This window comes from Macrotis lagotis, chromosome 2 (genome assembly GCF_037893015.1).
Source record: "Macrotis lagotis isolate mMagLag1 chromosome 2, bilby.v1.9.chrom.fasta, whole genome shotgun sequence".
In the NCBI taxonomy this organism is placed as follows: domain Eukaryota; kingdom Metazoa; phylum Chordata; class Mammalia; order Peramelemorphia; family Peramelidae; genus Macrotis; species Macrotis lagotis.
The window spans coordinates 185,180,437-185,194,197 of NC_133659.1; the positions used below are offsets into that span (position 1 = coordinate 185,180,437).

At 40.4% G+C, this 13,761-nt stretch overlaps 1 protein-coding gene and 1 pseudogene across 1 annotated transcript in view; one reads left to right on the forward strand and one right to left on the reverse strand.

Annotated features, from left to right (window-relative positions):
* Positions 1 to 1,465, reverse strand: part of DHX8 (DEAH-box helicase 8) — a 35,464-nt gene extending 33,999 nt beyond the window's left edge. The window contains exon 1 of the mRNA XM_074223784.1: positions 1,292 to 1,465. Within this exon, the coding sequence (XP_074079885.1) occupies positions 1,292 to 1,403 (112 nt within the window). The 5' untranslated portion in view covers positions 1,404 to 1,465. The remainder of the gene's footprint in view (positions 1 to 1,291) is intronic.
* Positions 1,402 to 12,858, forward strand: LOC141512041 (small ribosomal subunit protein uS2-like; annotated as a pseudogene).
* Positions 12,859 to 13,761: the final 903 nt, after the last annotated feature.

The window sequence follows — 13,761 nt, forward strand, 5'->3', positions numbered from 1 at the left end:
TGTGGAGAGTCTTGACTATAAATTGGACAAATCCAAAACCTCACAGAAGAATATAAAAAGGAATTCAAAAACAAAAGAAAAAAAGAATGGGAAAAAGAAATGAGAACCATGCAGGAAATTTATTAAAAATTGAACAAAGAAATCAATTCTTTTAAAAGTAAAAATACTTTTTTAAAAAAATCTTAAAAAAGAGAGTAACTCTCCAAAAAATATAATAGAACTGGAAGAAAAATGCAACTCATCTAAAACTCAATATTTTTTTTGCAAGGCAATGGGGTTAAGTGGCTTGCCCAGGGCCACACAGCTAGGTAATTATTAAGTGTCTGAGTTCACATTTGAACTCAAGTACTCCTGACTCCAGGGCTGGTGCTCCATCCACTGTATCACCTAAGAAAAAAAATGCACTTCATCCAAAACTCAAATTTTTGTTGTTGTTCAGTCCTGTCTGATTCTCTGTGACCCCAACTTGACATTTTCTTTATAAAAATATTTAAGTGGAATAGAGCACGGTCCTGGAGTGAGGGGGATCTGAGTTCAAATGTGAACTCAGACACTTAATAATTACCTAGTTGTGCGACCTTGGGCAAGCCACATAACCCCACTGCCTTACCAAAAAAAATAAAAATACTTAAATGGTTTGCCATTTCTCTCTCCAGCTCATTTTACAGATAAGGAAACTGAGGCAAATAGGGTTAAGAGACTTGTCCAGGGTCACACAACTAAGTGTCAGAGGCCAAGTGTAAACTCAGAAGGAGGAACCTTCCCGACTTTAGGCTTGGCACTAGCTGCCCTTAATCTCCCCCACCCCTTTCTTTTTATAGATTCGGAAATAGAGGCTGGAAGGAGAAATTACTTGTCTATAGTCCCGTAGCCAGTGACTGATGGAAATGGGACAAAGCAAGGTTGATTTTCCTGACTCTAAACTCAGCAGATAAAGTCCGTTCTAAGACATGGGGCTCATGGATTTATGTTCTCCTAAACGCATAGATTTACAAGACTCAGCTATGACACTCGGAAAGTCATAATTTATGACACTCCTAAGTCAGAGTCAGAGCTGGAAGGGGCTTCATCCTGCCCAGCTCCCACATTACAGAGCGGGAAACTGAAGCCCAGAGAAATGAGACGACGTAGCCCCTGTCTGAACCTGGGCTTTCTGACTCCAACGTTTCCCCCGGCTGCACTCGGCTTCCTGTCTGGGAAAGTGCCTTGCCCGAGCTGGTGGTCGGCCGGGCACAGGGCCGGGAGGCTGCGGTCGGGCCTGCCCCCGCTCCGTTCCGCCCGGGCTTCTCACCGAGGTCCTTGTCGTTGATCCCCAGGTGGTTATCCAGCTCGGTGCACACTTTAGACACCAAGGACAGGTACTCGAGCTTGGCGAGCTCCTCGGCAGGTCCCAGCTCGGCCATGGTGGACCGCAGCCCACTCTTGGCCTCAGCCCGGCTTCGCCGCCTCTACTTCCGGGTCAGCCGGAGGCCCCGCCTACTTGTTTATCTTCCCCGAGGCGGCATCCAATGAGCACGCAGCGGAAGAACCATAGAGAACCGACAGGAAGTGCGTGAAGGGTCAGCAACCCGGTGAAGGTTGCAGCGCCCCAGCGGCGGGCGACGAGACGGCGGCAGGTTTCGGAGTCTGGACTCCATGGAGGCGCGATTCCCCCAGCTGGGCTGTCTCCCGCCTTCCCCCTCCCCAGCGGGTGGACCCTGCGCCCGGGCTCAGGCTCGGCCCGAAGCGGAGAGCGAGAAGAAAAGGCCTGGGGAGGAAAAGAGGAGCGGAGGGAAGCGGAATTCCCGAAATGGGGGGCGGAAACGACGAAGCGACCCCCGAACTCTAGGGGTCGCCGGTGTCTTTCTCTCCCCGCCACATTCTCTCCGTGACCTCGTCAACTAATACGGGTTTGGCGGTCACGGCCATGCAGATGATTCCCGGATGTAGAAAACCTCTCCAAGCTTCAGTCCTGCGTCACCAAAAGTGACGTAATGGACCGCGCGCTGGACCTGGACTCGGCTCTTTACAGGGTGACTCTGGATAGGTCACGCAACTCTCATGGGCTCAGTTTCCTCATCTGTACAATGGGGGGGGGGGGGGGGGGGTGATGAACTCCTAAGTCCTTTCCAGTGCTAAATCCTTGATCCTGAACAAGTCTCCTCTGGCACTAAATCTGTCCTCCGGGCTAATCACTTAACCTTTCTGGGTACCAGCTCCTTATCGTTAAAATGGTAGATTGATTGATTGCAAGGTCCTTTCCAGCACTAAAACATTGCCTCTCTGTGCCTCTATTTTCTTTCTTTTTCTTTTGTTTGTTTTTCCAACTACATGAAACTGTAATTTTTATCAATCTTTTATTTGCAGTTTGAGTTTTGCATTTTTCTCCCTCCCTTCCTTCCCTCCCCCTTTATTTTTTTGGGAGGGAGGGAGTAGTGACTTGCCCAAGGTCACACAACTAGGTATGTATTAAGTGACTGAGACCATATTTGAACTCCAGGGCCAGTGCTCTTACCCACTGCACCACCTAGCTGCCCCAACACAAAGCTTTATGAATTACTTTCTCAATTAGAACGTGACCTTCGGAAGATCCAGGTCTGTCTTTTTTTATTGTATGTATAGTGTTTGTCACTGTGCTTTGCATATAGTAAACACTGAATAAATTTCTCTTCCATTCCAATCTTCTAGATTTCAATCACCCCAGACTCATCCTGGACACTTCAGTCCCCTTCAACCTACACATAATCATTTGCCCCAGTCTTGTTTATTCTATCATCTTGACATGCTCACATGCATCCCCTTTTCTCTACTCATGGAAACCACCACCACCCTAGTTCAGGCCCTTATCACCTCATATATGATGTATTACAAAAGCCTCCTGACTGTTATGAAAGGCAACATGTGTAATGGATAGAAAGCAGGCCTTAGAGTAAAGGAAAGCTGGGTTCAAATCCCTCTTTTGATACACACAGGTTATGTGGCCCTGGGTAAGTCCTCTTAGCCCCTTGGGCACCTTTTAGATCTTTAAATTTCAGAGGAGGGTTGAAGTATAGATTGGTAATAAATGTTTACCCATCTGGGAGACCTGTGAAATTACAGGTCCAGACCCTCTATATCCTTCTTAAATGGGATCCTTGCCTTTAGTCTCTCCCCTCTCCAATTCATCCTCCATCCAGTTACCAAAGTGATCTTCCTAAAGCACAGGACTGACATGTGGGTCCCTATTACCCCTAGGATCAAATGCAAAGACCTGCTTGGCAGCTAAATTTAGCCTTTAGCAACCAATTGAAAAACTACCTTTCTAGCCTCATCATATGTTGCTCCCTTTTGCACATTTTGTGGCATAGTCAAACTGGACTTCCCTCTGGTTAGCCCTGGCACTTCCACCTGCCCTCTAGACCTGGAATTCACTTCTTCCTCCTCTCCTGCCTTTTAGAATCTGTTTTCCCACCCCACCCCCATTTGTTAGTGCCCCCCCACAACAGAATTAACATGCATATTTTGTGTTTTTCAGTCATGTCCAACTTTTGTTCCTGCAAGACAGAGGGTTAAGTGACTTGCCCAAGATCACACAGCTAGGTAATTATTAAATGTCTGGAACTGGACATGAACTCAGGTACTCCTGACTCCAGTTTCTGTGCTCTATCCACCGAACCACCTAGCTGCCCCACATATCCAACTCTTCATGGTCCTATGAACCTTGAAGATCTCTTGGTCATGGAGTTTTCTTGGCAAAGATAGTGGAGGGATTTGCCATTTCCTTCTCCAGTGGATTAAGGAAAACAGAAGTTAAGTGACTTGCTTGGAATTATATAGCTAATAAGTGTCCTCCTAACTCCAGGTCTGGTGCTCTATCCACTGGGCCACCTCACTGCCCCTTGAGGGCAGATTTGGACTCAGGTCTAAGCCATCTAGGTGCTGGTATGTGTTATATGCTTATGTACATGTTTTCTTCCTGATGAAATGTATGCTTTTTTTAGAGCAAAGGCTGTTTCCCCAATACTTGAAACATTTAAAAAATATTTGTTGATTGACAAACCCATAGGACATCCAAGAATTAGACTTGAAATTTATCTTAATAAGGATTATCACTAAATATAGGAGATTGAAAAATATCACCAAGAAGGAAGATGAAAAGAGAAGCAGACTTAGGACAGATACTGGGAGGACCCCCACATTTAAGGGACCAGATATAGAGGATCCAGCAAAGGAGATTAAAAAGCAGTCAGACTAGGGGCATTAGATGATTCAGTGAATAGAGCACTGGCCCTGGAGTTAGGAAGATGTGACCTTGGGCAAGTCACTTAACCCCATTGCCTTGCTAAAACCACACACACACACACACACATACACACACACACAAAGGAAGACGGGAACAAATAATCAAGAGGAGTGGTCTGGTTCTAAGCCCTGGCTTTGCCACTAATGAGACCTAGAATAAATAATATCATCTCTGTAGACCTCAATTTTCTGAATTATACAGTGGGAAAAGTACTTTCTATGGAGTCAGAAGACTAAATATTGAATAACAGCTCTAGAAATTTTTACCTGAATGACCCTGGGCAATTCACTTCTCTCAACTTCAGTTTCTTCATTTATATAATGTAGATAATGATTATATACTACAATGCCATATAGATAGGACTATGAGGGAAATATTTTATAAATGTTAGTATTATTCAATTATGCATATTTTTGTTAGAATAGGAAGTACTGTATGACATTAGACAAATCATTTAAGCTTTCTTTAGCTTGTTTCCTCATCTGTTTATTAAGAAATAATACTTGTATTATCTATTTTAAAGGGTACCTGTAAGGAAAGTGCTTTGTAAATATTTGTAGCACTAATATTCAATATTTAAAGTATCTTTGAATTTTATTTCCATGGGTGTTTCTTCCATCAACTCAAACTGCAATTCCACTGAAGTTCAGTAGATGGTTGTCTAGAGCTGCTGTGGTTAAAATGCACTCTTCCATCCAAACTAGTCATGAACCTCTGTAGGCCGGTCTTCAGAGAGACAATAGATTTACAACCCATCACTGGACCTTTCCTTCAAGTGCTTCCAGGTTAGTTTAGAGGCTGCCAGAATAGTCTCAGAGGTCATCACAATGAGGCATCAGAGTAGGACTTCTAAGGAATCATTCTCTCTCTCCATATAGATAGATAGATAGATAAGTATCTACTCAGACATGTCTATTAGATATACATTTCGAGATATACTAAAGAGAGTTGTTAAAATATATACACATATTTATAGACATACACATCAAAATGGATATGTGTGTGTGCATTGTATGTATATATGTATGTATGTATGTATCAAGGGAGAAGCCTTAAACTCAGGTTTAGGATTCCAAAGATCATATACTTAGCTCTTTAACTTTCTCTCCCTATGACGCTTTTCCATTAAAAAGATATATCTCAAAGGGAAAAAAAAAGATATATCTCATGGAACATTTCTTTTTATTTTGTTGGGTTTTTTTTTTAATTTAAGGCAATGGACACAGGCAATTATTAAGTGTCTGAGGTCAAATTTGAACTCAGGTTGTCCTGACTTCTAGGCAGATGCTCTATCTACTATGCCATCTAGCTAACCTCTTTAACATTTCTTATAGTACCTTTTGGGGAAAAAGTAGCAGACAAATATAGGGGAGGGCTTAATGTCATTCACTGTGGTGCCATTCTTTGTCTTCAAAAGGATCTCTTTGAGAATGCCTAGTAACTATCAAAGTCTAATATATACTCCTTAACTGTGTTTTTGGTCTTCCATTACGGTCTCTTTGTGGTGTGATAATGATCCTGGGTTTATGGGATAACATTCAGCCATAATGCAAGCCAGGCAATCATTGTATATCATAGACACATCATAAAATCTCAGTTGAGTTCTTGTACCATTTACTAGGTTTCATGCAATCTAGTTAAAGCTATTTTTAAACCTGTATGAGACTTAGTTAAAATTTTTATTTGGAAGGTGCTCGGGGACCTATCCCGAGCCCTGGCCTGGATACATACCTCTTCCCGGTCTACATCAGGGACCCTCCTTGGGGACAGAGGGCAATAAACTGGACAGAGCACCCAGTTGCAGTCTAACAAGCAGGTCTCCATTGGTCACATTTGCAGCGAACATGGCCCCGCTGCTTGCTACATCGGGAATCTCCTATGTCCATATCACTTATATCACTTATATCTTATATCACTCCCTAAGTCCTCCTACTGCGTGGACGAGCCCACTGGAGCCAATCCTGTTGAGGGGCAGCCTCGATACCCCTCCTCCCGATACTACATGGCACAGTCTGTACCCAGGTGGCTCACACTAAGGGCCCGCTCCACCCCCAGGACTCCAGGTGGGATTACACCCCTAACAGGAAGGAGCAAGAAGTTATTTTCTATGATTTCATCCAAAGGGAACTCCTGGCATGGAGATTTCTTCCACAGACACAGAGTAGCTATTTACAATTTTAAAAAGTTATCTAGTTCAGTGACCGAGGGTCACATGGCTAACTTGACTCAAGGTCATCCTGATCCTAAGCCTAGTCTTCTTTTCCATGCTTTTTCCTCTTGTTTAAAATTCCTGAAAGAAAAAGGAATTCTGTGTAAAAAATCAAAACTTTCTCTAGCCCACTGTTGCTGTGTCCTGTGGAAGATCCTATAAAATTGGAAAAGGCTTCCAAGATGAGCCCAGCAACTTCTATATTATCTGAAGACTAACTTAGCTAAAAGCTCATCAGCAGAGAATTGTCCACCAGATGCAGAGGGATTGGGAAAAGGAAGATTAAAAACCATAAGAGGGTAAAATGATCTGTGTCAATAGAGGAATTAAGGACACAGGTGAAAAATAACGAATCTTTAAAATACTGAGGTGTTATTTGCTGCAAAGAATGGAGTATTTAGAAATGACTGGGGGATAATTTAAATTTGGTGTGGGTTTTAGCTCTGAGGCATTAAAAAATGTAAGGAAAAAAACAAATAATTAGACATAGATGTCAAACAGATGCCCATGCAACTCTACCTTTCTCATTATCTTTAGTAAGGAACACTAGGTTCTCTTGCATGATTAAATGATACTTATATTGTTCTTGTCCTTCACAGAAAATTAAAGGAAGGCATATAATTAATCTTGGATGATTTTTTCCCTTAGTTTTCTCTGTGAGGTCTTCCATGATATTCATTCCTGTCACTTCCTGTCACTCATTGATTCTTAACAAGCAACTCAGGTGCTTCCACAATAAAGAGATTGAGTTGAATATCTCAAACTATGTTGAATCCCATCCATATGTGGGTACCTACAAAGTCGACTTAATGGATGGGAAATAATTTCTCTCCATAATTCTCTAAGAGCAGGGATTCTGATTTTATGCCTGATAAATGAAACCTCAACCACCATGGCTTATATTATATATATTATGCTTCCTGGGAGCTAATCCCAGTTTCTAACATTTGGTTAGGAAGGGGGGGAAATAAAGTGCTATAATCTTCCTAGTAGCAAATTGGAAAGGAAATTTAAATGTATGATGCCTTCTGGATAAGGTATTTAAGGGTGTTGTCAAGAGAGTATGGGGGGGGGGTTTCCTGTTACTAAAATAAAAGCAGTGTTGTGGCAACTGAAACGGCTTTCCCTCTTTTTTTATTGTCAAAAAGCTGTGATTTTCATGGCAAGCACTTTAGTTCTAAATCAGAAGATCAGAGCCATGTGGGTCAAAAGAGTGTCACTCTCACCTTTTTGCTATTATTATTAATGCAGTGAGACTTCAGGAAGATGGCCCCTAATTTGCTGCTTGACTGCTGTTTTTGACACAACATGGTGCCTTGGGAAACCTCATAAAGAAGCTGGTGTGTAATGATTTGAGCCTTTCATGAGAGACTCATAACTGGGACCACAGGAAAGGGAAAGAAATAATAATGAAAAGGGGGCAGTAAGCTCCTTTTATCTTCTCTTTAGCCTTTTTTTCCTCCAAATTCTTCACCATCTGAATGAATCCTTCTTAATGGTTAAAAGAGCTTCAGAGAAATAAAGAAATCAATTATTAATATTTTGAATTTTTTTCAGAACTGGGTGAATATTCGATTGCTTTGGTTTGCTGACAGAGCTTTCTGCTGCCTAAATAGAACAGGAGGATGGTCAGACAAAACTAACATGACCTAAGTCATCTGAAAGCAGCCTAGGATGGGAGATTGGGTTTCACATCAAAGCAATCCCCCTTGGTCTCAGTGAGATGTGCCATTTTGACCTATCTCTTGCATGTACAGACTCAAATTCTGTGCAGAAAGTCACTAACCTAGAATTCTCTTATGATGCCATCACACCTCCATTAACAGCTACTGGAAATAATGGATGCTCTATACTTGTAACTATTTAAACTTCTATAAAACTAAATGAAAACTTAATTCCTTTCTCCCTCTCCCTTTTGTCAGAATCCAGCTGGGTATCTCTAACTTCATATAATCTGACCACAAAATGTTGGGTCACCTGTAATTATTAAGAATGAGCTCTAGAGGGGCAGCTAGGTGGCGTAGTGGACAAAGCACCGGCCTTGGAGTCAGGAGTACCTGGGTTCAAATCCGACTTCAGACACTGATTACCTAGCTGTGTGGCCTTGGGCAAGCCGCTTAACCCCATTTGCCTTGCAAAAATCCAAAAAAAAAAAAAAAAAATACTACAAGCAGCCAAAAAGAAGCAAATTAAATAAAAAGGGAGCAAAATCAGAATTACCCAGGATTTGTCAGCTTCAATTAAATGATTAGAAGACCTAGAATACAATATTTTGGTGGGCAAAGGACCTTGGATTACAACCAAGAATTTACTACCCTGCAAAATTCTGCATATTCTGTCAGGGGAAAGGGTAGCTATTCAATGAAACAGAAGACTTCCAAAATTTCCTTATAAAAAGACAGATCCGAACAGAAAATTCTATCTTCAGATACAAGATTCAAGAGATGAATAAAAAGGTAAATGGAAAGGTGGAAAAAAGCAAATTAATCAAAAATATTAAATTGTATACAACCCAACCCTACAAGAGAACACTTGCAGTTCTTGAGATTTATATTTCTCTTACAATAGTTAAAGGAATGAATATAGTTGAAGAGTGTTCTTAGAAGATATGAATTGTATTGGTTCTTGTCCTTTTATCAAAGAAGACCAAAATGACATCAATATTTTTTTTTAGGTTTTTTGCAAGGCAATGGGGTTAAGTAGCTTCCCCAAGGCCACACAGCTAGGTAATTGATAAGTGTCTGAGGCTGGATTTGAACTCAGGTACTCCTGACTCCAGGGCCAGGTGCTCTACCTGCTGCACCACCTAGCCACCCCCATCAATATTTTTGAAACAAATTACAGTGTGTCTGACTGTGGCTAATCAGCCTAGTATGAGCTCAGAGTGCTCTACCACAGGTCATGCACAAATAGACCAAGTGAAAAGCTGAGGTGTTTACTCTAATTTTTAAATTGATATTTTATTTTTCCAAGTAAATATTATGAAGGTTTTTCAACATTCATCTATAAGCATATGTATATTTTTAAGTTACAAAATTTCCTTCCACCCTCCCTTCCCATCCCCCTTTCCTCAGCAGTGAATCATCAGGTTAATGTTGTATATACACATTTGTGTTAAACATGTTTACAGATTAGTCATTTTTGGTAAGAGGAATTAGGATTAAGGGAAATAAATACTTAAGAGATATTTTTTAAAAAGTGAATGTAAGGGGCAGCTAGGTGGTGCAGTAGATAGAGCATGGGCCCAGAAGTCAAGAAGACCTGAGTTCAAATTCAGCCTCAGACACTTACTAATTGCCTAGCTGTTCAACCTTGAGCAAGTCACTTAACCCCATTGCCTTAAATAAAAAAATTTTTTAAAAAGATTCTAAAAAGTGAATGCAGTGTTCATCAGATTTTGAAAGTTTTTTATTTTGCTTTGTTTTGTTTTTCCTCCTCTGGATGGGGATAGCATTGTCCTTAACCAGTCTAATAGGGTTGTACTAGCTCTCTGAGCTGCTAAGAGCAGCTGCATCCATCAGGGTTGATCATCTCACAACATTGCTGTTAATATGTGCATTGTTCTCTTGGTTTTGCTCCATTTGCTCAGCATCAGATCCCGTAATTCATTGCATGCTCTCTTGAGTCCACTCTGGAGAAGTATAGGGTGTTTACTCTAAACTTATGGATCTTACATTTCCTTTGAGACACTTTAATTTTGCCTTGATTATAGAACTCAGTACTTTCTCTGAGGAGGGCATCCTATGTGGGCAGTACTGTGTCAGTGTCTCCCATACCTAACAATCAATGGTAAAGTTCTTTTTTTTTTTTTTTTTAGGTTTTTGCAAGGCAAATGGGGTTAAGTGGCTTGCCCAATTATTTAGTATTTAGTGTCTGACACTGGATTTGAACCCAGGTACTCCAGACTCCAAAGAGAGACCTTCAGGGTGTCCCAGTACTTAACAGTACTTAGAGGCTCTATTCTTAATTACATCAGAAGTTACTTTATTTTACTAGACACTTAGAGGTTTGGAGTACAAAACAGAGAGGCAGAGGGTGAGAAGGTATTTAGAAGGCTGGACATAAAAAGATTAGGAAGTAATCTTATCTTAATGCATACTTTAATTAATGAGGGTTTAAATGCAATGATTGGCTTGCTAAAGGGACAGTGGAAGAGAATATACTGAATAGTTTGGCTGGGGAGAGCTATAAAGCTATGTTTGGAATACTATAGAAATGGAGGGAGAGAATATACTTAGAGGGACTGGACATGAAAACATTTTGCTTAGCTTGTTGCTTTGGCTACAACTGGAGAGAGTATGCTTGAGGGGGAGGAGTTTGAATGGTTCATGATATGATCTGGCTTTACATGATGCTTTGGCTCGTGAGGATTGTGTCCATAGAGGGTACTTGAAAAAGGGGTAAGGTATAAAATAATTATAATTATAATTTGATATGATTCATGACTCATTTCTAATGAAACAAAAGGAAGAAGGGTTACTTAGTGACTGAGGAAATGCTGTTTATCAATCCATCAAATAAACAATTTAATTTGAGCAATCAACCAACCTTTGAAAAATAGTATTTCTACCAGGTCAGATAAAAGGAGTATAATTTGACAAAGAGGATGTAAGTACTAGACAGGGTTAAAACAATAAACACATAAAAAGAAGGACTATACTAGAAGAAGGCTAGGCATTAGCGGATAAAGAACATCAGGAGAAAGGCACCTATTATAGTAGAAGGAAAGAAGAGAGGGTGTGAACACTGAATAAATCTTACTCAATAGATTTGACCCACAGAGAGGAAAAATATACATTCCCAATTGGGTTTAAAAATCTATCCCACACTACAGTAAAATAGTGGAGAAAGGAAAAGAAAAGGGAAAAAGGGACTGTTAAAAGGGAAGACAAAAAAATAAGTGAAAATAAAGTTAAAATTCAATAGAAAACTTAAAGGGGAAAGGGAACAAAACAGTGAGGAGGAATAAGAGGATAAGAAAGAAAAGTATAACCAGGGAAAGATAGCGTGGAGGGTAATATAGAATTAGTAATCTTAACTATAAATGTGAATGGGATAAACTCTCCCATAAACAGAAGTGGATAGCAAAATGGATTAAAAACCAGAATCCTACAATATGGTGTTTACAAGAAACTATATACAGAGGGTAAAGGTAAAAGGCTAGAGCAAAATATATTGTACTTCAACAGAAGTAAAGTAATCAGGGGTAGCAATCCTGATCTCAAACAAAGCAAAAGCAAAAATAAATCTCAAAGGCACCAGAGACAAGGAAGTATAAGTATTTAATAATGATATACTTCACCCTTTCTGCACTGCCCAGAAGAGGGGTCCATACAGCCTTGTTCACGGTTCCCATTATAACTTTCTTTTTTTTATTTAGATTTTTTTTTTGCAAGGCAAATGGGGTTAAGTGGCCACACAGCTAGGTAATTATTAAGTGTCTGAGACCAGATTTGAACCCAGGTATTCCTGACTCCAGGGTAGGTTCTTTATGCATTGTGCCACCTAGCTGCCCCCCCCCTTATAACTTTCAAGGGAAATTTTCACAATGTTCAGAGCCCTGGATGTCTTGCAGATAAAGGAGGAGGATGTCCTCAAATTCCTTGCTGCAGGATGGCACCAATTTGAACTTCCAGATGGAACAGTATATCTACAAAAGGAAGAGTGACAGCGTCTATATCATTAATTTGAAGAGAACTTGGGAAAAGCTTCTGCTGGCAGCTTGTACCATTGTTGCCATTGAAAATCCAGCTGATGTTAGTGTCCTTTCATCCAGGAACACCGGCCAGAGAACTGTTCTGAAATTTGCTGCTGCCATTGGCGTCTCACCTATGCTGGACGCTTCACCCTGGGCACCTTCACTAACCAGATCCAGGCAGCTTTCAGGGAGCCTCGCCTCTTAGTGGTCACTGATCCTTGTGTAGATCATCAGCCTTTGACTGAAGCATCATATGTTGACCTTCCAAACATTGCACTGTGCAACACAGACTCCCCACTTCGCTATGTGGACATTGCCATGCCATGTAACAACAAGGGATCTCACTCAGTGGGTCTGATGTGGTGGATGCTGGCCGGAGAAGTCCTGCGGATGCGTGGTACCATCTTCCGTGGGCACCCATGGGAGGTCATGCCTGATCTTTACTTCTACAGAGATCCAGAGGCTGTGACAAAGGAGAAATTTCAGGGTGAATGGACTACACCTGCCCCAGAATTCACTGCTGCTCGGCCAGAGGTGGCTGATTGGTCTAAGGGAGTCCAGGTGCCATCTGTGCCCATTCAGCAGTTCCCTACTGAAGATTGGAGTGTTCAGCTGGCTACTGAGGACTGGTCTGTAGCTCCTACTGCTCAGGCTACTGAATGGGTAGGAACTACAACAGAGTGGTCCTAAGTTTTACCCAGATGCTCTAATAGTGTTGGGAAAATGCTGATGGAAAATAAACATTGGTTTCTTAACAAAAAAAAATGATATACTTCATTAAAATTGTTATTTAATTTATTCATTTAAATATTTATTATTTAAAGGCAAAAATAGTAAATGCATACTTTTCAGATTATGATGCAATAAAAAGTGTCTGTAATAAAAAGTCATGGGAAGAAAAACCAAAAAAGTAATTGAAAATTAAATAACTGACCCTGGAGTCAGGAGTACCTAAGTTCAAATCCAACCTCAGACACTTAATAATTACCTAACTGTGTGGCCTTGGGCAAGCCACTTAACCCCATTTGCCTTGCAAAAAAAACTAAAACTAAACTAAAATAAAATAAAATAAATTTAAAAAGTGAACTCACCCCCTATGAAGAAGAAATTAAAGAGATAATTCATAGCTATTTTGCTCAATTTTTTGCCAATAAATTCGGTAACCTGAGTGAAATGGATGAATATTTCCAAAAATACAAACCACCCAGATTAATAGAAAAAGAAATAAAACACTTAGATAACTCCATTTCAGACAAAGGAATTGAAGAAACCATCAATAAACTCCCTAAGAAAAAGTCTCCAAGTCCAGATGGATTTACAAGTTGAATTCTACTTATATTTAAGGAACAATTAATTCCAATTCTACTATTTAAAAAAAAAAGAGTTCTGTCGAATTCCTTTTAGGACACCAATATGGTGCTGATATCTAAACCAAAAAGAGTCAAAACAGACAGAAAATGATAGACCAGTCTCCCTAATGAACATTGATGTAAAAATTTTAAATAAAATTTTAGCAAAGAGATTATAGCAAGTAATTACTAGAATAATTTACCATGATTAAGTAGGATTCACACCAAAGAGGCAGAGATGGTT